Source organism: Rattus norvegicus, chromosome 7 (genome assembly GCF_036323735.1).
Source record: "Rattus norvegicus strain BN/NHsdMcwi chromosome 7, GRCr8, whole genome shotgun sequence".
Taxonomy (NCBI): Eukaryota; Metazoa; Chordata; class Mammalia; order Rodentia; family Muridae; genus Rattus; species Rattus norvegicus.
This window is the reverse complement of record NC_086025.1, coordinates 25,200,640-25,225,602: the sequence shown is the minus strand read 5'-3', so window position 1 is coordinate 25,225,602 and position 24,963 is coordinate 25,200,640. Positions and strand designations below refer to the sequence as shown.

At 41.9% G+C, this 24,963-nt stretch overlaps 2 protein-coding genes across 13 annotated transcripts in view; one reads left to right on the top strand and one right to left on the bottom strand.

Moving 5' to 3' along the window:
- The window catches only part of Ano4 (anoctamin 4), a 409,423-nt gene extending 400,209 nt beyond the window's left edge, over nt 1–9,214 (top strand). For 10 of the 12 annotated variants that reach the window (XM_039078690.2, XM_039078688.2, XM_063263196.1 and 7 more), the window contains 3 exons: nt 3,327–3,432; nt 6,164–6,359; nt 8,404–9,206. In XM_039078690.2, coding sequence (XP_038934618.1) covers nt 3,327–3,432; nt 6,164–6,355 — 298 coding nt within the window. In that variant the 3' untranslated portion in view covers nt 6,356–6,359; nt 8,404–9,206. Of the gene's footprint in view, nt 1–3,326; nt 3,433–6,163; nt 6,360–8,403 lie in introns of all 12 variants that reach the window. The other 2 variants (NM_001106778.2, NM_001395725.1) reach the window with 1 other exon arrangement.
- A 15,203-nt stretch (nt 9,215–24,417) lies between these two features.
- Nucleotides 24,418–24,963, bottom strand: part of Slc5a8 (solute carrier family 5 member 8) — a 40,906-nt gene continuing 40,360 nt past the window's right edge. Inside the window, exon 15 of the mRNA NM_001191987.1 lies at nt 24,418–24,609. Within this exon, the coding sequence (NP_001178916.1) occupies nt 24,484–24,609 (126 nt within the window). The 3' untranslated portion in view covers nt 24,418–24,483. The remainder of the gene's footprint in view (nt 24,610–24,963) is intronic.

Below are 24,963 nucleotides of genomic sequence, written 5' to 3'. Positions count from 1 at the left end.
ACATTCTCAAGTGGATCAGTGACCTGGAAAAAAAATTAGTTTCTCAAAGGCAGAACTAAGTGGATCAGGAGCCAAGAGTACACAAGAGAACAACATCCAACTTCTACCCAAAGAGGATCTGTTAAGCAGGGTAGAATTAAGCTTTGTTTTAAAGACTTCCCATGGTCAGAAGCTGAAAAAAAAAGTAGAGAATTGGCAAGTCTATGAGTAATTCTAAACATATGCTATATAAAACAACTATAATATAACCACACTATATAAATGTACAGTAGTGAAAATAAACAGGCAACATAACAGAAATTTAAAAAAAAACACAGCTTCAGAAGACTACATATATATATATATATATATATATATATATATACACATATATGACGTCATAGACTTTGTGGGTTGGAGAGATAGGTCAGTGTTAAAGAATACATTCTGCTCTCAAAGAGGACCTGAACTCCATTTCTGGTGTATCTCTCACCTTCTATGGACTTTGTGGGCTCATGAATTCACACATATACATTCACACACTAAAAAATAAGAAAGAAAAGTATAAAAAAATAAATCTTTCCTAAAGCTATAACATCCTTACATCAAGCTCAAGCCCAAATAAAAGTAAATACTAGAACATCCTCACAGATGTGTAAGTGAACATACGTATTTGTCACTTTTCTGTTGCCGTGATGAAAATACAATTACGACTTATACCAGAGTTGTTCATTTTGGCCTGTGCTGCCAAAGGGAAAGTCTATAATGCAGGAAGGCATGGCAGCAATGGGATCAAGGGGTTGGCTGTTCATATCCTATCCATGTACGGGAGCCAGAGGGAGAAGTTAGGAGGTGGGGCAAGGCTGTAAACCCTCGAAGCCCAGTGATTCCTCTAGCAAGGAAGGCTCTATCTACCTCCTAAAGGTTCCATAGCATCCTCAAACAGTCCGACCAACTGGGACCAGTTGTTCAAACACACAAGCCGATGAGGGACATCTCTCATTCAAACTGCCACTGTGTGTGTGTGTCAATGATCAAAATGATCCCACCAAATTAATCCAAGGGATTAGGAAGTGTCAAGTAAATAACTAAGAGAAACTTATAACAGACCTTTATGTTTAGTTATAGATTGAGAATTACTGTTAGGCCAATTCTGTGTGCCTGAGGACCACAATATCATTACATGTGGATGTGAAGGATGAAAATCAGTCCAGATTCTTTTGAAGAAATAATGATAAAAGAGATTTGTCTTAAGGTACAATATATAGTGAGTAATTAATGTGGCAGTGTCATGGTAGTGGAAATAGACAATTTCACAAAATTGAGAATCCAAAGATAGATTATGTAATAACTAAGGTCCGGTTCTCAGAAAATCAACATATTTATGTGCTGTTTATATTATAAAGTAGGCGTGGTTTTACTTAGGAAAGTCCCACGCAGAAAATAAAACTGAAAACAAACAAGATCATTGTCCTGAAAATTAGAAGTGCTGTAACATTCCGGGGCATCGGGGAATGCCAGCCCCTGTGCTGGCTAAGAGTCTACTTTCTACTCTTTCACAGTTTAAAAAAATGGGAATAAATTAACAATAGCCGATGCTAGGAAAATCACATTTCCAATGATGTCATCTATGTCTTGAGAAATAAGGGCAGCTTTAGCAAAAGGGAATGTTTCCCTGACACTGGTACAGAGAACAGGCAGACCGCATCAAAAGCCAAGCAACAGGGCCGAGGTAGATCTCAGGGCCAGAGCACAGAACCCAGTGCTTGTCATAAGGAAGCCCCGGGTTCAATTCCTAGCACCAAAACAAAAATAGGGCAGAAAGAGCATCTGAGTGTGACTGTTTTCCAATTCATGGCTATAGGATAGATTTCATGGTGATAAAGTATATTTGCATTTTTCTTCTAGAATATCTACTTAAAGTATTTCTGAAATATTAGGGCCTGAAAATGAGCAGAGAAATAGCATGATCCCTGGTTATTGGGTGACTCAGGAAAAGCAAATGGAGGTTAAGGGAGTCTGCATAAACTTTCAGCCCTAAAGAAAGTTCTTCTTCCTGGAATTCCATGCATAATTATTGGACCTGTTCTAGGGTCAGATGAATAACCACACATTAGACAGTAGAAATTTCAATGCTCCCTATTACCAATTTGGAGGCATCCAACCGTTCACTCAATTTCAACACAAAACAGTCATTATTAGTATTCCCCTAGTGATAAAAGATTCGTGGTAGATTATCAAACCCACCCAAAGACGCTAACCATAATAATTAATATGATGATTTTGATGGCGATAATGGTGACCAGTAATATTATTTCAAGTACTTGATATATTTCAAGCACAGTCTTTATAGGAACGTATTCTGAACTGTCTGTTAATCAATACCGATCCAAAGGTTAGAGGTCAGGCTCCACTTTTTACAAGCCCCCTCCCCACCCCCCAAATCACAACTTTTTATTCAGACAAATGAAATTCTGTGCTTCTCTACAGCAGACACATTCAAACAACCAATACATCCACATCACTCTAAATGCATGAAAACTTTGTGACACTGGGGTCACTTTTCGGTAGTGGAGTTAGCGACAGTGACTGCAACAATGAATTTTACTTGTGTAGATCAAAGTTTCCAGGATGACGCCTGACCCCCACACAGGTGTTCAACAAACACATGTGCAGCTCAATGTCAATTCAAATGTTAGAGGCTGAGGACCAGGTAGGAAGGATGCATGAAGGACAGGCAGCAGAAATCCCATGTAAATTGACATGCACAAAGAAAAAATGTGCAGTTCAAGGCAGTTGGCAGCATCGAGAAGCCACAGGAAGTTCCTTTTAAATTAGAGTGCCCAAAATTGGGCAGAGTCAGCAGAATAGTCTTTGTTCCACTTTGTTTTTTGTTTGTTTGTTTGTTTTTGTTTTTTGTTCCTGTAACATGTTGTCTCCTTCCCTCCATCTCTCCCTTCTTCCTTCCCTCCCTCCCTCCCTTCCTCCCAGCTACCCCATCTAATTTGTGGTAGCCTAGCATTTCTGCGGACTTAGTGATAATTCACTTAATAATAGTTCTAACAAGTGTCCTGGCGATGTATCTTAAGAATCTTTTTGAGCAGAGGTTGAGTAAGAAGTAATTTCCTGCCCAACCACCGTGGATGATTACCCAGAGAAGAGATGTTATTTTACCAAAAGAAATAAAAGAATGCTGGACAAACAAAGTGACAGTTCTCTAGCTTAGAGAAAGGCTTCTTTCCCCTTCAACATTTGTTCAACGTGTGTGTAAAGACGTCACGAAGATGGAAGAGATTTGGGACCAGGAGGATCAGGGTTGGGGATACAACCTTCTCGTGTGTTTACAGATATCGGGACTACCGGGACCCGCCTCATTCTTTGGCTCCCTATGGCTACACACTGCAGTTCTGGCATGTCCTCGCAGCTCGGCTGGCTTTCATCATTGTGTTTGAGGTGAGCTTTCTCAAACAGTCCCTTCATTTCCTTTGGCATAATGAAGTCACTAGGAGTAACAAGTGACAGAGACTTCTAACGCCAGCCCTGGCTTTCTAAAGTATCATGGCCACATAATGTAGCCCCTCTCTCATCTTTCTCCTTAATTGGAACTTTCAAGTTTCCCAGGAACCGTTTCAAAGTCTCTTAGTAACAGAGCAGGAACCATGGGCCTTACATTCAATATTCTGGGGCCGTGATTCATCATCTTTAAGAGAAATGCAGTTCTCCCATCCCTGCTTCCAGAGGTGCTGAGATATTGTTTGCGATGTCCTTTCCTCTCCAAGATGCTGCAGCAGGTGCTCCCAGATGGTCTGGAAGACATTGAGCTGGATGCTCCCCCTGTTGCCTCTGTGTGCCTCACTGTGGCATTACGTAAGCACCGGTTACTGAAAAGTCAAAAGAGACTCAGGAAGCACGTTCTTCCTGGTGATTGCTTGCACTTATGTTTTAGTAGAAATATATCAGCTATTTTATCTTGGGCTTTTAGGAAATTTTCTATTGCTATAACTCCATTTATAAAGTCAATTCCATCTCTTGCCATGTATATTGGAGGCAGATTTGTGCACGCCGAAGATGCCTCTTTTTGGACTGGAAGTGTCTTAAAACTTTGAGACAACTCTATCATCACTTTGCCCCAACACCCCAGACAGCCAAGGGAAGATGATATTAAGCTCTTATGCTCTGGAAATAAATTAAGTGATGGCTAAGTCCCTATTTTTAGACATCTTTATCCTATTTGTTTCTTTGTGTGTGCACGCACATGTATACCAATACCAATGTGAACGTGTGGCCTCCAGGAGGCAACTTTTTGCTGCAGTCAGTTCTTTCCTTCCGCCTTCTGGGAGATGCAATTCCATTTGCCAGGTTTTGTGGTAAGGATGCTTACTCAGTGAGCCACCCTCAGTCCCTCTTTAAAGAAGAAATGTTTCTCATGTGTGGTAGTGCAGGCCTTCAATCCCAACATTCATGGGGCAGAGACAGGGAGATCTCTGAGTTCTAGGTCAGCCTGGTCAACATAGAGATTTCTGAGCCCATGAGACCCTGTCTATAAGTAAATAAGAAACAGATAGGCTCACCTAACCTGGTCTTACATTGTTTTCAAACTAAATAAGAAAGGGTATTCTCGAGTTGGCTCACTGGATAGAGATCTTGCAGGCAAATATGAGAGCCTGCATTCAAATGCTCAGCACCAATGTAAGAATGAGATGAGGTGGGACAGGCCTGTAATGGCAACCCAGGGAGGAGATGTGAAGACAGGTGGGCTGCAGGAGCTCCCTGACTTGCCACTCTGGCCCACACAATAAGCTCAATGAGAGACCTGTCAATCAAATCTAAGACGAAATATGATGGAGGAAGACTCCCAACATGCAGAGACACTAACAAGCACATCTACAAACACATATGTGGACAAACACACACTCATGCACACATGCATGCAGAGACTGGTAGCCTCTGCATGCATACACACTAGCAAGCACATCTACAAACACGCATGTGGACGGACACACACTCATGCACACATACATGCACACATGCATGCATGCACACCACACATTCCAAAGAAAAAAACCCAAATAAGGGTAACATTAAAGTACTGAGTGACTTTCTTTCCATTCAGAGCTTTCCGTACCCTTCCTTATACTGTGGTTAACCATTTAAAGCACTAGGAGGAGCAGAAAAACCTCTTTTTTTAAAAATTTATTTAATACTTAATAATAATTCTTTGGTTTCCGGGCAAACATCCCCCTCCCCCTTCCCCTTCCTTATGGGTGTTCCCCTCCCAACCCTCCCCCCATTGCCGCCCTCCCCCCAACAGTCTAGTTCACTGGGGGTTCAGTCTTGGCAGGACCAAGGGCTTCCCCTTCCACTGGTGCTCTTACTAGGATATTCATTGCTACCTATGAGGTCAGAGTCCAGGGTCAGTCCATGCATAGTCTTTAGGTAGTGGCTTAGTCCCTGGAAGCTCTGGTTGGTTGGCATTGTTGTTCATAAGGGGTCTCGAGCCCCTTCAAGCTCTTCCAGGTCTTTCTCTGACAGAAAAACCTCTTGATGGGTAGAGTTTCGTGTGGGCTGTGTGTCACTGAGTCACGGAGAATCCTTATCGCTATGCTTCAGCATGGCTTTATTGTGACTAAAGTAGTTTAGAATTATAAAGACTCTTAATCACAATGTCATCTGGTAATTCGCCAGTCGTCGGGATGTAGACCCACAAAAGTGAGTGTCACTCTAGAGTTCCTAGGTAAGAAATGTGTGGCACTTTTCCAAAGAGAGAACCTGTCTTCCCGAAATGACCATTTCCCCAGGCCCATGGGTGAGTCTCACTGGGTTTTGCAGAGCACTTAACAATCTACACAGAATCTTCAGACTAATTCTAATCTTCATAGCATGACTGGTTTGAGTGTAGTTAAGTGACCTATGCTCAGGTTGGCTCCAAAGCAATGAAAGCTGCTGAGTTAAGATTTGCTCCTGGTCTCTGTTTTCCTGTTCTTCTTTGCCTTGAGCATCTCTCCTCCGCTGTCCCTCCGCCCCTGGTCCTCTTCTCTAGATGGTGTCAACAAACCAAGTTCAATTCTCACCTACCCTTTGCCCTTTCAGGGCACACCTCCCCCCAGGCCTCTTCCCACTTCCCCCATTTCCCAGGTCCCTACCCCTCCTTCTGATTCCGCTGTGTTCTCTGTTGTGTTTTTAGCACCTCGTGTTTTGTATAAAGCACCTCATTTCCTATCTGATACCAGACCTCCCGAAAGATCTAAGGGACCGGATGAGGAGAGAGAAGTACTTGATCCAGGAGATGATGTATGAGGCTGAACTGGAACGCCTCCAGAAAGAACGGAAGGAGAGGAAGAAGAATGGAAAAGCACATCACAATGAGTGGCCGTGACAAGGTAGGTGACCACTGTGCCTAGGGGGAAGCCACACTCAGGTCAGACGCAGAGCAGCTGATGCAAACACTCAGAAACGGAGTATAGAGTGTTTACTAACAAGGGTCGAAATAAGCTTAGATGCTTCCAAAACCAGCTAATCACTGCAATTCAGTCCTTCCTCCCACATGGTCAGTCTGCCTTCTCCTTCACTGCCAGATTCTGGCCTGGAGACAAGGTCTTTGCATGTCGGCTCAGATAATATACACCGTCCTCTTCCTTCTGCTCCAGCCAGGCTGTTCTTCTATCCCCAGCACAAGTATCCCCTTCCTCCTGGTCCGAGTCTGCATCTCCCCTCCCCCACAGCCGACTTTCCTCTATTGAGAGCTCTCATTTTTCTAGCTGGCTTTTTGTATCACACCATACCTTCTAAGGAGGTTTCCCAGACCTCTCAGCCGATTCAGAGTTAACACCTAAACACCTCTGGTCCCCACCGTCGGCAATGCACTAAGAGATAAATGCTGATTTGTATTGTTCATCAGTGGTCCTCTAAAGCAATTGATCAGACTTTCTCAACACAGTAATAAGCTCACTGGGGAAATCTCTATGGATTGTAATTCTAATGCTTCCAACTCGTTAGTGTGAGGCCTGTGGTGCCTAAAAAAGTGTACATTTGATTAGTAAAAGTCAGATAGAGTGAAGCTGTGTACATTTCTCGAAAGTTCAACAGAGCCACCAAACATCCTGGCCCACAGGAAAAGCTCTGAAACTTCCTATCGAGTCAGTTACTAGTTGTATGACATCAGACAGATTACCTAGCTTCTCTGAGCCAAAATTTCCACTGTAACGAATTGTCTAGATGAACCCTCTGTTCTCATACCCCATGAACTCATATTATGGCAGAAGAGGGTCTTTTGTCCTTTTGTGTTCCTTAACATTTTCTTCATTATTTGAGCAAAACCATTGAGGCTTCTTGTTTTCCTCAAATTCTGCCTCCTGAGGGAAAAGTGAGATACAGAGAAAAGGAAATCCCTGTTGGCTGATTGTAACAATATCTGGAGAGATGCATATTGTCAATGGTAAAGTTGTATCAGCCTCACTGCGTGTTGACAATCGGGCAGGTTGTTATGACTTTGACAAGAGGCTGAACTTGGGGGAAATAGGATAGACTTAAATCCTGCAGGAATCAACACGTGAACTCCCGCCCCATATTCAGATGCACACCAGACTTACGCTCCAATACAAACTAAATAATTCTGCCATTTCCAATGGCCACTCTCTGGCTGTGCCTGTGGGAAAATTACTGAACTTGAGTGGGTCTACCTGTTGAGCTGAGCTGATAAGCAGCTCAAACGATGAAGTGCCCCTGGGGCACTTACCAAGCATAACAGACTGTAGAATGCTCTCCAGCGTGGGTCTTACTGTTTAGCACCATGATGTAGCCAGCTGGATCCCGTATCTGCCTTTCACATTCTCTCTGTGTGTGGTCTGGTACATGGACTTGGTTTCTGTGTGGGGGAAAGTAAAGAAAGGGGAGAATGCAGGGGATGAGGGGTTCTGGTTTTCACTTTCTGGAAGTCTAATGTACGATCTAAGCTCCCAGCCCCTGACTTTTTTTTTTTTTTTTGCCCCTGACTCATTTTAATCACCTCACTGGGCCTACATAACCGTGGAGAATTGCCCCCAGAAAGTTCCAGTGGCCATAGAACAAGGCACGGATGCATGTCTTTGTCCTTAGAGGCTGGGCTGGGCTGCCAGGCAAGTGACTCATCTTGGAGGAGTCTTCTGCCTTCGACACTACATTCTGCCCACCTCTCATTTGTTATTGGAAAGCACGTTTTGTTGCCTGTCTTGATCCCCACAAGAGCCAGCGGGGTTCATCATACTTTAGCTTGTCTCTCTGACTCACGTGTCATAAAGCAGACAAAACGTTTTTCCTTCCTTTACTTCCTTTGGGGTCCCAAATTCTTTGAATGCCTTTGACATATGGTAAGTCCTTGAGCTATGGTGCACTATGATGTATAGATGGCCTAAGTGTGTACGATCCTAGTGTCTTTTCTCTTTCCAGGTGACAGTTGATTTCCAGGCGAAAGACCTGAATCTTGTTTACTTCTTCGGGCAGTGCAAAAGCACATTCAAGTGGATGACGAGCAGCGCACGCGCAGTGCATGCTGCAGACACCGCCGCGCAGCCGCAGACAGGGTGGCAGCAAGGAGCCGACTGACGGAGGTGGAGTCCCGCTGTCGTGAAATCACGCTGCAGTTCAGCACACAATTGCTATCTATCCATAGACCATTCTTGACCGAGCAAGCATGCACGTTACGGGCAGTTACATTCATCAAGTTTTTAAAACCAAGGGGAGACTTGTATACTGGGCCTGTTTTTTTAGCCTGTTTGCTACCTTTTTTGCATTCTATCCCATGTGAATTTTACAGATACCGGGCTAAAAAAGGGTATTTGGACACTTGGACACATTCCTAGAATGTCATCCTGTCCTGTTCTACATCACCAAATGACACAGAGAAGACCCTGTTTACAACTTTTTCTTTCTTTCTTTTTTTTTTAAGTTCAGATCTTTCTGAAGAGATAATTCTATATGACATATCTATAGCTATGTGTATGGCCATAGATGTATTTCTGTGTGTACATATGTATAGACATGTATTCCTACATATGTACATACAAATGCAGAGGTATATAAAGTACATAGGAATTCCTTACTTGTAAATAGCCAAAAATAAAAAATAAAAATAAAAAGTACTGACACGAATGATGAATTTTCACATTTAAACAGTCACCAACATGAAAGCCATGTTTAATTGCTTGTATAATGTGATATAATAGAGTTTAAAATAAATTATGCACATGGAATATTTTCAGCGGGCTCTTCTGAACTTCTGCTGTGTTTTTCCAGGGATGAAGGAGCTAACACCATGCGGTTTTTAATGCAAGCTCTCTCACTCCTACTATGCTGGCAAATTATCTCACCCTAAGTGTGCGTTTCCTCCCTGGTCACCCTTCCCTTCTTGCTTCCATCGTGTCTTCTTAGGGCACAGAGCAAATTGCTTCAAAATCAATAGGAAGAGTTTGAAAATACTACCGGCACCCTGCAGGGGAAACAGGGAACCAGTCATCAATACTTAGAATGCCTTAAGGTCCCTGTGTGTTAAAACACCATACTAATCTGAAGAAAAGCCACCTGTATGGGGAGTTGGTGTGACAGGAAATATGGTTTAATTATCACTCTACTTCCAGAGATGCAGAATCTTTTAAATTCATTTTCCTCATGTGTATTGAAGGTGTACATCATTTTCTATCATCGTAGCATTAGCATGAAACGATTACTATGATCACATTTATACACCCATATGGTACCAGTCCGTGTTTCTGTAACAATACCCTATAAAGAAGAGAGCTTGACTTAGATCACCATTTTTAAAGGTTGACATTTCAAGCTTGGGTGGCACCAAGTGTTTGGCCACTGATGGGGAAGCCACCATCTGTGGCAGAATGACAGAACAGCAAAAAGGAAGCAGCTGTGTGCAGAAGGACAGATAACCTGGCAAGAGGATGGCACAGAAATTCGGGGGTCAGGCTCACTTGTTTCTGGTAACAGTCTGGTATCGCAGATCCCTAAGTCCCACAAGAATTACATTCAACTTCACCATTAACCTAACATACTTCACTAGTTCCCAGGTATCATAGTATCGAAACTAACACAAGACACGGATTTTCAGCATGCAAACGTTGGGGGACACACTGAAACTACAGCTACCACTTTCCACAGGTGCTTCTGAGCATGCGTTCATCTGCGCGTGTCAACCTGACATGCCAGTAGTGGGAGATAAAAATTCCTCCATCATCACATCCACCAAAAGGTGGATATAGATTCTCCCAGGCTGAGTTAGAAACGGATGGTCATTGGGGGCTTCGGACAGACTAGAATTTCAAACATTTCTTAAACTGTCTGGAGTTCCCTCTGGTCAGACAGTCCAGGTAGTGAAATATTAATCCTCGAAGACCCCTGTAGGACCTGTGCATGCTGCTTCAGTCTCCGTGAGTTCATGTGAGCATTGCGTGGTTGTCTGAGAGGACCTTACTCTCCTGGTGTCCGATGTGCCCTGTTTTCCTGGTTCTTCCTCCGCCCTTTCCATGGTGTTCCCTGACTCTCTCCCCTACCCCAGGGGAGAGATTTGATGAAGACACCATGTTTAGAGTTATGTGGTCCAAGGTCTGCCTCTCTCTCTCTCTCTCTCTCTCTCTCTCTCTCTCTCTCTCTCTCTCTCTGCATAATGTCTTGCTGTGGGTCTCTGTATTTATTTTCATCTGCAGAAAGAGGTAGCCTCTCTGATGACTGAATAAGGTATAGCATAATATTATTAGGAATCATCTTACATATATATACATATATGCATATATGCGTATATATGTGTATATGTGTATATGCATATATATGTGTGTGTGTATATACATATATGCACATATACATACATATACAAAGAGAGAGGAAGAGGGAGAGGGAGAGGGGGAGGGAGAGGGAGACCAGTAGTACTTAGTTTTACCCTAGGTCTCTGAGCTATCTAGGTTCTGGCTCCTGGTCACCCACATAGTATCCAGTATCAGTTCTATCTTACTGAGTGGACCTTAAGTTAAAGCAGACATAAATTGGTTACCCCCATAAGACTTATGCCACCATAGCCCTAGCATACTTTATAAGTGGGACAGATTGTAAATCAAAGGTTTTGCGTTTGGGCTGGTGTAAACTTGTCTCTTTCGGTAGCCTGCAGAGTACCTTTCAGTGTCATAAACACTAGAATGTGGGTGATAAAGGTTCTATGTGGGCACCAATTCGATCTCTCCATGCTCAATGCGTTGTACGGGTGCTGCCTTCAGCATTGTGGCCCTGCTGTCAGTTTGTGGAGAGCAGCCTACAGTCTAGGCCACTGCCTAGGTTTGAGGGGTGGGGGCGGGATTTCCATGCGATCCTTTGGACAAACACCTCAATTGGATGAAACCCAGTTCAAGCATTGGAAGCTTCTCTTGGTGACAGGAGATGGCCGGTAGAGGTTCCATCTCCTTGGACATGTCATTAGGAGCACTTTCATGTCTTGTAGGATGAAGTTTCCACTGCACTAGGTTTTCACACTGCCCCCCAAATAGTCTTCAATCCTAGCCACCTCTCCCCTCATTCCTTCCCCCAGTCCCATCTCCCCTCCCCCTTCCCACCTGGTCCTCCCATCTCCTCCCACACACCACAACCCCCACACCCAGCTCTGGTTCGCCCACAAAATCTATTCTGTTTTTCCCCTCCTAGAGAAATCTATGTGTCCCCTTAGTCTTTGCTTCTATGTCTAACTGCTCCGAGTCTACAGATTGTAGTTCAGTTATCATTTATTTAATGGCCAACGTCCATTAAATATTAGTGAATACGATATAAGCAAATACATACCATATTTATCTTTCTGGGTCTGGTGTACCTCAGATGATTTTTTTTAATTCCATCTACTTGCCCACCAATCTCATGATCTTATTTTTAAAGGAGCTGAGTAGGCCTTCACTGTGTAAATGGACCACATTTCTCTTTCTTCATTCTTCTGTGGAGGAACATCTAGGTTGTCTCCAGTTTCTGACTATTGTAATAGAGCAGCGATGAGCATAGTTGAACAAGTGTCTGTGGTAGGCTGACACATCCCCTGGATATATGCTCAAGAGTGATAGAGCTGGCTCTTGGGATAGATAGATCCATCCCCACCTTCCTGAAGGATTTTCACACGGGTTTCCAGAGTGGCTGTACAAGTTTACACTCCCACCAGCAATGGAGGAGTGTCCCCCTTCCTCCGCACCCTTGCCAGCATGAGCTGTCACTTGCACTGGTCTTAGCCATTCTGTCAGTTGTAAGGTGGAATCTTTGATTTGAATTTCCCTGACGGCTAAGGTTGCTGAACATTTCTTTGTTTCTTAGCCATTTCAGTTTCCTCTACTGAGAGTTATCTGTTTTACATTTTTATTAGATTATTTTGGGGTTTTTTTTTGATATCTAGTTTCTTGAGTTCTTTATATGTTTTGGACATTAGCCCTCTATACGAAGTTTAATTGGTAATAGCAAAATAATCGTCCAATTTCAATTTCCCCTTATCATTAAAGCCCGAGTTCTTAAGGTCATTCAGGAACAGTGTTGTGATTTCAGGTAAAAAGTTCTTCAAATCGCTATAAAGGGGGTTAAGTCTTTGAAAATTGCAAAATTTTTATTGACTAAAAATTGAAACCATCATATTGTGTGTGTATGTACTTGCTAAACCCTTAATATATTTCCTTTTTGTTTGCTTGTTCTTGAGACAGGGCCTCACATAGCCTAGGATAATCTTGAAATCATGTAGCTGAGGATGCCCTTGATCTCCTGATTCTCCTATCTCTGCCTACTGAGTGCTAGGATTTCAGGGATACCCAATCATGCCTGGCTTCTCGATATCTTACACCAAAGAATCTGAAACATTTTTTTCATGATTTGTTGGTTCAGAGCCATCACCATAAAACCCAAACAAGTACATCAACCAAAATGTCTTTTCCACCCTTCCATGGTTCCTCCAAGTCTCCTATTGCACAACCTACCCCACTCAGACATTAATCCCCAGTGCATCATTCTGGACCTAGTGCATGCCCGATCTTGTATCCCCGGTGAGCCTTCACATGACACAGGTCAAGAAACACCTTTAACTCCCCACTGCCTAACAAACTGTAGTCTTTAAAGTTTCTTGTGAGGTCTTTCCTTACCTCTTAAAATAAATGCATCTATTTACTTTATGCTTCTGCTTCTGATAATGCATTTTAACTCAGTCTCCTATAAATATGTATTTCAATATGGAAAAAACACAAGTGGAATAGCACAACTTTAGATAACTCCCTGTCTTCCTCCCCCCAGTGGGTTTTTTTTTATTCCCTTTACAACCCAGTATCAGCCCTTCCTCACCTCCCAGTACCCCTCACAGAAGTACTCCCATTCCACCTTCCCCTTTACTTTTGAGAAGGTAGATCCCACCCTGGGTGTCACTACCCCCAACCTATCACATACACACACACACACACACACACACACACACACACACACACACACACACATCAAGTCACTATGGGACTAGGTACATGCCCTCCCACTGGGGTCAGGCAACAAAGTCAATTTAGGAGCCTGGTATCCTCAGGGACAGCCCCTGCTCCAGTTCTTGGGAGACCTGTATGAAGACCAAGCTGCTCATCTGCTACATATGTGCAGGGGGCCTAGGTCCAGCCTGTGCTTGCTCTTTGGTTGGTGATTCAGTCTCTGGGAGCCCCCAAGGATCCAGGTGAGCTGACTCTGTTGGTCTTCCTGTGGAGTTCCTGTCTTCTTTGGGCTCCTTAATCCTCCTTTCAGCTCTTCTGTACACTCCCAGAGCTCCAACTACTGTTTGGGACCTCTGTGTGAGTCTTTGCATCTCTTTCCATTGGTGGCTGGGTAGTGCCTCCCCAAGGACAGTTCTGCTAGGTTCCTGTCTGGAAGCATAATAGAATATCATTAATAGTGGCAGGGATTGGTTCTTACCTGTGGGATGGGTCTCAGTTTGGGGGAGTCACTGGTTGGCCATTCCTTCAGTCTCTACTCTGCCTTTGTCTCTGCACATCTTGTAGGGAGGACACATCTTGGGAGGAAGGTTTTGTGGGTGGGTTGCTGTCCTTATCCTTTCACTGAAAGTCCTGCCTGGCTACAGGAAGTGGCCACTTTAGGATCCATATCCCCCACAGCTAGAAGTCTCACCTAGAAACACCCCCATAGACCCTCTGGGGCCTCCTCCCATCGCAACTCTCTAGCAAGTCCTAGACATTGCTCCACACAGCCTATCTCCCTTCTCTCTCCCCTGCTCTCCCCACATATGATCTCCCCCACCACGCCACCCTGCTCCCTTCTCCACCCCCTCTTCCACCTAGTTCCCACCCTTCCATTGACCTCTGATGTCTATTTTGTTTTCCCTTCTGAGAAATAGTCAAGCATCCTCCCTGGGACCCTCCCTGTTCTTTGACTTCTTGCGTCTGTTAATTATAGCATGGTTATCCTGTCCTCTATGGCTAATATCCACATATAAGTGACTACATGCCATGCACATCTGTTGGGTCTGTGTTAGCTCACTTAAGATGATATTTCTAGTTCCAACCACTTGCCTGTGAAATTCATGATGTCCTTGTTTTTTAAATGGCTAAGTAATATTCCATTGTGTAAATGAACCATATTTTCTTTATCCATTCTTCAGTTAAGGGACATCTAGTTTGTTTCCAGTGTCTGGCTATTACAAATAAAGCTGCTATGAACGTAGTTGAACAGTGTCCTGGTGAGACGGTGGGGAATCTTTTGGATATATGCCCAGGAGTAGTACAGCTGAGTCTTGAGGTAGAACTACCTCCAGTCTTCTGAAAAACTACCAAATTAATTTCCACAGAGCTTGTACAAGTTTGCAATCCCACCAGCAGTGGAGGAGTATTTCCCTTGCTCCACAATGTCACCAGCATCTCCTGAGTTTTTGATCTTAGCCATTCTGATGGGCGTAAGGTGAACTCTCAGCGTCATTTTGATTTGCATTTCCCTGATGATTAAGGACGTTGAACATTTCTTTAAGTGCTTCTCAGACATTCTAGATCCTCTGTTGAGAATTCTCTGTTTAGCTCTGTACCCTAATTGGGCTGTTTGGGTTGTTCTTTAATTTTTTATATATTTTGGATATTAACCCTCTGTCAGATGTAGGGTTAGTGAAGATCTTTTCCAAATCTGTTGACTGTCATTTTGCCCTAATGACAGTATCCTTAGACTTACAGAGCTGCTCAGTTTAATGAGACCTCATTTATTAATTCTTGATCTTAGTGCCCGAGCCATTGGTGTTCTTTTTAGGAAGTTGTCTCCTATGCTGATGTGTTCAAGGCTATTCCCCACTTTCTGTTCTATTAGGTTTAGTGTGTCTGGTTTTAGGTCAATATCTTTGATCCATTTGGACTTGAGTTTTGTGAAGGGTGACAATCCTCTGTCTTAATGAAAGATCCTTAAAATGCAGCAGAGATCAGTGACAGATATGGTCTTCAGAAGAAGAGCACTGAATAATTTCTTCAGATTACCTGGTAATAACCAGGATTTAGGCACCAACCTTATAATATTTACACACACATACACTCACACACACACCTTTAAAAAGTCCTTCTTAGCAATGCTTCCATTTCACAAGTAGTTTTACTAATAAATAAGGACTACTTATATCCCGTGGTGTGTGAGAAGTCATTACCCAAAGTTCTTGTTAGAATTCTATGGACATACAAAAACATTAACTCTCTCAATCTTCAACTTTCCTCCTTAATTAAGAATATTTAATCGTTTTGATGGCCTAAAGTCCAATATGCACAATAAATGCTGCTAACAAAAGACATTTTAATGAAACATTAATATCTGTTTTACTTGCAAACCACTGGCCTAGTTTGTTTTTCCTAATAATTACTGCATGGTTTTGTCATTCTCAAACTTTTAACATGCATTAGAATCAACTGAGAAGCGCTGAATCAATGTGGCAAGAGTGGACCAGGTCCTCAGCTTTTAGCAAATACCTAGTGGTGTTGCTTCTATGCATAGAAAGAATACCACTGTGCAATAGAGGGAGATTACATTTTGCAAACACTAATGCAACTTTCCAATCTTTTGCCAACTGAATTGTACCCACTTGAATAGACTCGACAGTTCAGCTGAGCTTAACTAGTGTTGTCTTGTCTAGAGATTAGCCTCCTGGTAGAAAGGTAGGTGAGGAGCAGCACCCAGTCAAGATCTTAGTTACTGCCCATGTTATTCAATATGAGACATTTTCCCTATAGGGTACTCCATTCAAAACTCTTGAATGACTTTCTATTCCAGTAGGGATGAAATATAAGCTCTTTACCACGATGCTCCAATGCTGGGCACTGCCTATCTCTTAGAATGCTACCTTTTATCCATACTCTTGAGCATTTCTCTGTCTGATGAGCTTTTGAACATTCTAATTACCTCTGCCTAAACAAGTCTGTTCTTGCTTCCTCGTTGATAGCTAATAACCCTTCTTGTCCTTTACCTCACCCTAGTCTGGGCAAAGGTCTTTGAATGGGCTTGATCCCTTGTTGTAATTCCTAGTACCTCATTGTAGTTTTCTTGTCCTACATGGCAGGCATGCTGTGGGACTCCAGATGCTCGTCTGTGCATCATACTTCTGTGGTGATTTATTGGTGTTTATCTTCTTTCTGAGGCTCTAAACCCAGTGATGGAGACTTAGGGGCCTTGGTCCATCACTATGCTATTGGAACTACTCTTATGGAAGGTTGGAGGACATAGTTAAGTGTGGCATCAGTTTATCTAATACTGAATCTCAAATTTTTACACGTGTTAATAGGGTGATGTAAAAAAGAAAAATCCAGATGTTTTTATGAATAACAGAATTTGTTCAGCACTAAATCTTATAACATGCCCCATACTCAAAAAACTACTCCAGTCCACAGTGAGCGCAACTTTGGTCTTAATATTGTTTCAGATGTTGAAGAGACTACTAAATAAAAACTCAAACATGCTACCCTCTTGAATCATTGTTTTTAATAATGGTCCGCTATAATTTGGATCTGAAGAAATCCGCAAAGGCCAGGCATAAAAAGCTTGGTCTTCAGCTCGTCAGCACTAAAAAGAATCAAAGCCATTCAATAAAAAGGCGGCTACTGTTAAAATGAGGGCAAAGCAGGATGTCAGCTAAGGCCCTCCATGATTGTCTTCCCATCAGGAAGATGAGTAACAACTAACTTCACAAAAGCTCATAGAATCAGGTTTGTGAAACTCTGGAAGGAAAACACTGAAGACGCTAGGATGGAGTTCAGAAATAAGCAGTCTGGTTTTCCAAAGCTTTAGCAAGGTGGGTGAGAGAGACCCAGTGCTCACCTGCTCCTCTTTCCCACATATCAAGATGCATGACCACAGTATAATGCTGAAATTCAACAGTAGAAGAAAAACAAAAAAGGAATTCTGAGATAGCACAGAAAACAAAAGTGAAAGACAAAAGCAGATATCAAGGCAGATACAGGCAATTCTGAATGTTAGAAAGCACTGAAAGATTTTCAGTTTTGTGCTATAAATAGATAAGCTAGAATCTGCTTTGGAAAAGAAATTCACTTCATCTCCCAGCAAATCTTCATGGTGTGTTAGCCAGGAATTATCTTGAGAAGGGGCTACTGTCTGAATTTGGACACATCTAGGAGTGGAGAATTCTTGCCTAGTCTGGGATCTGAGGGATACTCTCCTCTGTCTCAACAGGTTGTCGCCAATCAATCTAGGCTTTGCTGAGAGTGACTCTTCCACTGACGATACCATAGTTGACACAGTGAGTGTTGGGACTGACAGAGAACAGAACCAAGGCCCTGGGGAGTCTGCCCACTAAACCTGGGGCGTGAGAATCACATGTGGCTTTGCATAGGTGACAAGGGCTGGAATAAGTTCCCCCTTGCTTCCTACCATCTGTCCCAGAACAGTGGGTCCTACTAGGCAACATGTTGCTGAAGAGTATTGTCAGAAACCAGCACGCACATGTACAACATACACACACACACACACACACACACATACACACACACACACACACACACACACCGTTTCATCTCCACTATGAGATGGACAACTTACCTGACCATGGACTTCCTGTTATATCCTGCCTTGACACAGGCCCAAAACTTGGTTTAAAAGACATGCACCAAAGTATCACTCTTATTTAACTTGGGTATTGGTTATACAAACGGAAAGCTGACCAATGCAGTGACTAAAGAGAGTTAACGCTAGAAAGTGGCTAGGAACTGTTGGGAAGGAACTTGCAATGTTACATGGAGACCAGAGAATACCTCATCTGGAGAGTGACATTTGAATAAAAATGTGTGATAATTCAGGGACTGAGCCGTATGACTGTTTCAGAGAGTCCCCCAAGCAGTCATACCTTGACGGAGGGTTTGCTGTTCCAGGCTTGATGGATAGATAATGTGCACAAGGAGGTGGGGTCCACATCTTTCAAGCATCAGCTCCTAAATGGAGAAAGTCTGTGCTTGTCCCGGAGTCCTAGGACTAACCCCTCACTCAAACTGACTGAGCTCTATAGTTGTTCCTTGTTTTCATAAGCAGTTGAGAAATAAAGGGTCAGAGAGAAGTCAGGAAGCTAACTGGAATGGATGGCCCCTTCACATGAATGAAATATCAGAAATGTGTAGAGATAATGCTTTATGCACTGTATAAAAGCATTCACCTGTCAATAAAAAATGCTGTTGGCCTATTAGCTTAGACAGGAAATAGGAGGTGGGACTTCCGGTAGGAAGAATGGATTCTGAGATAGAGAGATGCACAGGGGATTGGTCCCGGGACCCCGAAGGAGGACAGAGTCATGAAGGCTGAGCAGAGGTAACTACCCACATGGCAGAACTCAGATTAGAATAAACAGAATATTAAGCTATGAGCTAGTTGGAGAACATGCGAAGCTTTGGCGTAGACATTTGTAAATATATTTAAGTTGTTACTCTGAGAGCTTGGGCCAGGGAGGAAAAACACAAGCTTACAGAAAACATCCCAATACAGAAATGGAGAGTCGTGTGTACCACTGAAGAGATAACTGAGTGTCCAAGATAAAACCACCCAGAGAAACAGAAGAGAGGGAGTGAGGTACATGCTGCTAGCTCCGAATAGCAGTGCAACTATTTGTTTCACAGGTACTTGTTGGGCTGTCTGCGTAAGAGAAGAGCATTTAAATAACAAGAAAACAGGAGTGCGTTGCTTGCGTAGTGCATCATGGGACTCTCTGTGTGACACAGGAAGTGACTGCATTATAATCTGACTGAAGGTTGTGGGTTTTATTATACAATGAGGACATAGCATCTCTCGAGTCAAGAGAATCATCAGCTTGAGCTTCCACAGAGGCCACTGTGAATTAGAAGCACAATCACCAGTATGTGGGTCACAGACCAGAACCACCATCTTCCTCAAGAAATTGAGACTTAAAATCCCAGGCTCCATGCCAGTGCGGCCTAACCAGAAACTAAGAGTTCAGTACAGCCCCTCCAGGTGATGCTGACCCAGGACAGGACAGAATGTGAGGTGGCCACTGTGGGTCATCCAGAGATCAAACAGGGAGCAGAGGAAAACAGAAGAGGATTCTAAATCTACCCATGCGGAAGTGGATGGGAACACCGTGAGTAAACACTCTCAATGGATACTCTGTGCCCTTTGGGGTGATTTCACCTAGACAAAAAAGAAAAGTAAAATAGGCCTTTTTTTAAAATGAGGAAAGGAGTGCTCGTGAAATGGGAATGGATGATGAAATTGGCGCTTTTCAGAATAATCTTCAGTTTGATGAATTTAAATCGCAAAGATCAAAACTAACCTTCAGAGTGAAAGGTCAAGTGGAATTCCACTTTCTGGAAAATTGGACAGGAAGCCAAAAGGTACTTCAATTCAATAGATGACTTGAAGTGGCCTAAGAAAGGGGAGGTCCTTGCCAAACAGGAAACTTGGCAACTGTTTGCAGGACACTTTCCTAAATCAGGCAGTTGGGTACAACCACGGTCACCTTCAGCTGGATTGACCACTGAATTGTACAGCAAGCAAGGCAAACCTTGAGATAAACATCTTAACTTTAAAACTTTCTAATGGTATTATTTTTCAAGAAGATGAAAATGTTCAGCTTGGGTGTTCCTAACTCTGTTGTCTAACTTGAAGTCAGTAGCCCTGCTATTACCAGCAATTATTCACACCAATTTTTAAATTTTCTCAAATAAAAACTTGAACTTAATACAGAAAAGTTTGCCCTTTTTTTGCACTTTTATGTTGTTTATGGTATGTCAGACCTTTCGCATGCTAGACAAGGACTGGATTGTAGATCCCGTATCCTACATGTCTTGTGCCTTTTGTATTAGTGAGTTTTTCCATTACTATAACAAAATACCAGCGTCAATTAAACCTTTAAAAGGGCAAGGTTGGTTGAGCTCACAGTTCTCAAAGTCGAAGGCATAGCTGAAGTGGCCACGTAACTCACCACAGCTGGAACATGGGGAGAAGCAAGTGGTCAGAGCTTGACGCATCAGGGAACAAGTAAGGATGACTGGCATACAACAATCACTTCTGAGGGCACTTCTGATGCTTATGCCCTAAAGACCTGCCCTAGACCCCACTCTCCACAGACTCAGCCATCTCCCAGGAGCACCGCTCTATGAACCAAGCTTTCAATCATGACTGTTTGAGGTACAGTCAGCCAGCGTGCAAACGACAGCATTTCTGCCTTTGCATGTCTTAGGGTTTTACTGCTGTACACAAACACCGTGACCAAAGCTACTCTTATAAGGATAACATTTAATTGGGGTTATCTTAGAGGTTGAGAGTTTCAGTCCATTATCATCAAGGCGGGACATAGCAGCATCCAGGCAGCCATGGTGCAGGAGAAGCTGAGAGTTCTACCTCTTCACCTGAAGGCTGCTAGAAGACTGGCTTCCAGGCAGCTAGGATGAGGGTCTTATAGCTCACACCCACAGTGACACACCTACTCCAACAGGGTCACACCTTCTAATAGTGCCATTCCGTGAGCCAAGCATATACAAACCATCACAGCATACAATGTTAATTAATTAAAATATAAAATGGTCCTCCATGACAAAATCGTGCAAGTGTATTTGCTTTTGGTTTTATGACTTACACACAGCATTTACTTCGAGAGAGTCCCTTAGGGTGTGAATTGTATAGAGATGACTTTCATAACATTCATTGTATTCAGGAAGATGCTTACTCCAAGAACAGACAACTGCAATGATTTTTATGGAAATTTTAATTGGCAAATTTAAAAAAATAAGTTTGTAACCATTATTTTATATAGAAATATTCAACTTTCCCAAGATTTCTCACAAACAGTGGTACAAAAGTTGGCTCTAAATTCATCCAAGGTATTTTAAGAACTAAATGGTCTTGCACTTGATTGACTCCAGTCTCAGTGATGCTGGGAAGGAAGCCTAGGACCTTGCACATGCTCAGTAAGAGCTTTAATGCCAAGCCACAGGCCCATTCCTCAGTTGACTCCTTATCAATAATCTTCATCTTGGAGTTTTCTCCAAGAATCAATTCACAGGGTTGTTCAGTCTTTCTCTACCTCAACCCTACCCAGTGTGTCTATATCATCAGTTTAGTCTATTTCGTGAAACAAACCACTTGTCATACGTGAAATGAAATGAAGAGATCTTAGTAGTCATGTATTTTGTACCATCCTACTGTGGGGCCATATTAGAAATGATGTAAACAAGGTGAGCTGGCAAAAGACTGGCCTAAATAGTTACCCACTATTTGTAAAAATGTCTTCATATTTTCAGACTCCTCTGAGGGTATGTGGCCATTACCCAGGGTGCTAATGGTACTTTCTGATGGAAACATCAGGTTGTTGGCTTCGAAAAAGCATTAGCATTAGCTCCCATGGTTTCTCAACCCACACAACGTTAGTATCTTCAGCTGACTGGTTTTTTGGTTGGGGGAGGAGAGCTGCCCTATCCAGTGGGACTTTATGCAGCTTTCCTGAATCTAACTCCCACAGCACTGGCACTCTCACCGTGGACACTTAAATGTCCCCACATGTCCCCAGGGGAGCACAGTGGCCCATGTTGGTATAACTACTGGTCTCAAGAGAAAAAAGAGAGCATGCAAACAATCCAGCTATTGATAACATGACTCTGTGCTGTTTCACATCTGATCTATACAGTTTTCATTTCTCTGCAGGATGAATGGGGTTGAGCCATGTCTTGCTTTAAGGTTTCTAGTCGTTCTGTTGGAATGGTCCTGTTGCTCTTCAAATGTGTTTTTAATCCCTGTGGTACACATTTTTTAGGGAAGGTCTTTTCTCTACATCATGATAGCACAGATTCTTCCTAGTTCAACAAAAGAACCTAGCAAATTACATTTGCCTCAAACTATTGGAATGAATGAAATCCTAGTCTGTCAAAGCTCCGGTCTTTCACACTATTTTTGTGAGGTGGGCAGTTTCATTTTTATATCGGCATTAAATAGAATTAAGGGCTAATTCAAAGACATACTTGTCAGCAGCAAGACAATGACAGACAGCCTGTTAATTTTTTTTCTTCCTTTAAGGTTTTTGTGATTCAATAAAACTAAGAAAAGATTATTTACTTTACATTATAATATACTAAGATCACCCATATTTATATTTGCCCCAAATTTTAAAAGTTTAAAACAAATACTTTTTAAGTAGTAGCAACATATCTTGATTTTAAGAACTCTTGTTTAGCACTCCTGTTGTTTGTAAAAATAAAACACTGACATTTCCAAATATCAGAAGGACAGACTTCGTCGTACAGGAAGCTATCAAACTCGTTTGGAATACCATTTCTCATGAAGAACACATTGGGTAACCTCTGTGCAACCAGATCAAAGAAAAAGTTACTCAAATAAACTGATTCTCATTGCCAAAACTGAAGCATCATTCATATATATATATGTACATATATATACATATATATATACAGAATCACTTAATAAATAACTATACTTCAAATCATAGTTATATAAGATTGCATATAAAAAATTTATATGACCATGCTCATTAGAGTACTGTGATATAGTCACAAAACTTGATTTTTGTTTACAAATATAGTAATCAATAAATAGCTCTATATACATAAGAAATACGTGAATTCATAGTTGATTCAAATGACATTTAAATCTCTTTACTTCAGATAAATGCTAATTTTTGGTATTTTTAGTTTTTGATGTCAGCTAACAGCCTTTAAAAGTAAATAGTGTAGCCTTCAAATATGACAGACCAAAAATATGTATAAAATTATAAATTATTTTTAAAAATCAATATTTCTCTTTTTTAAAATATTGAAAACCTTTTTTAAAAATTTTAAACAATATCTAATGTGTGTATTATAGAAAAATAAGTTATTGATGAAACTCTGTAACACAGGTTGTAGCTATGAACATAGCCAAATAAATGGCTACTTTTGAAGCTACTGCCTGAAATCTTAGAAAATAAAAGAAAGCATGTATTTAGTAATCTGGAACATGTGAAAAAATAAGGTAGCATTTCCCTATGAAGTTTAGCTCTTTAACTATATGAATTGGTAATTCAATTTAACAGCACTAAAAGCAGTTCTGTGACTTCATGGGACTTCAGCATTTTCAAATTTATAATGTTCTTGGGTTACACAATACACAAGAAACATGTGTTAGTACAGGCTGGGACCTAGGGACTGAAGGACAGAAGTGACATGGTTTATATTGGGTGTCTCAAGATATTTCTAAGCCCAGGGCAATAAACAAAAAGCTGGAACAGTTAAGAACAGGCAATGTGCCCTACAAAGGCAAGGTTAGTAGAACTATAAGATAAAAACTATAGTCTGTAGTCAATAGTCGATGATAGTTGATAGTCTACAGTCAATGGTCTATAATCTAAGTCAATAGGTCTAGAGTCTATGACAAGCACTGTACTTGGCCAATCGTAAGGAATCTCAGGGGAGAAAAAAAAAACAGACCCAAGAATGTATTAAAGATGAACTTGGTCATTGGGTCCCTAACGTCTGCTAGGCGGGATGCTGTTATTTACCCATTCAGAAGCAGACTCAGTGGCAAGGTTAGAGCAAGGGGTGATCCAAAAGAAGTAAAGCCCACAGAAATGTTCTCCTCCTGCTCCTCATGTCCCTGCTACCTAGAAACAAAACACGTAGGGGGAAGAAAGAAACCTCTTTCTGAGATTTATGATTCTAGTAAAGATCCCAGAACATACATACTAGCACCAAAGGCATGTAAAATATTGTCAGTAATGTCCACATGTGAAGAATATGCCTTTGATTATCAAGTATCATGTGTGTATGTCTGTATCTGCCTTCCATACATGTATGAGCTCCTGGAGAAACTCCTAGCTCCAATAACAGCAATACCAGCAATAAATCAGTGTATAGAGTAAACCAAATCGGGATTTAGCTTTAACAAAACATATCTTCCAAACAGTCTTCATAGGAAAAGAACTGATCTGATCCAACTATCCTAAAACATGTTTTTTAATAATAAAAAAAAACCAGACATTATACAACAGCATCCAGCCCTGGAGAAGCTTCACAAGCGAGTCCCATTGATCTTGCCACTGTGGTCTGGGAAGTTCAGCTCCACGTGGTTGAAGGCCGGGTTATCAGTTCCACCGTCTTCCACAGGATGCATTTTATAGTTTAAAACATGAGTCTTCTGAAAGAAAAGGAGTCACATGAAAATTTTTACGAAAGAAACGTTACTTGTTCGATGACAGATCATTGATACCTACTGTTCTTGTTCATCTAAGTCAGCTTGGTGATCTATTGAGGGAGAGTGAGATCCAGTCTAAGTAAGGGAGCAGAAGCTACGATGGTGTACAATGTGTACAATGTATACAATGTATGTCCATGTGTGTGAAGAAGTTATGAACTATCTGTCGGTATCCACATATTCTCTTAAATAGTTCTTATCTATTAACTCCATACCTATACCTACAGGTACACGTTTACACATACAGACAACGATATAGAAATATCTCTTCTGTGTGCCTGTCCAAGAAAAGAACTG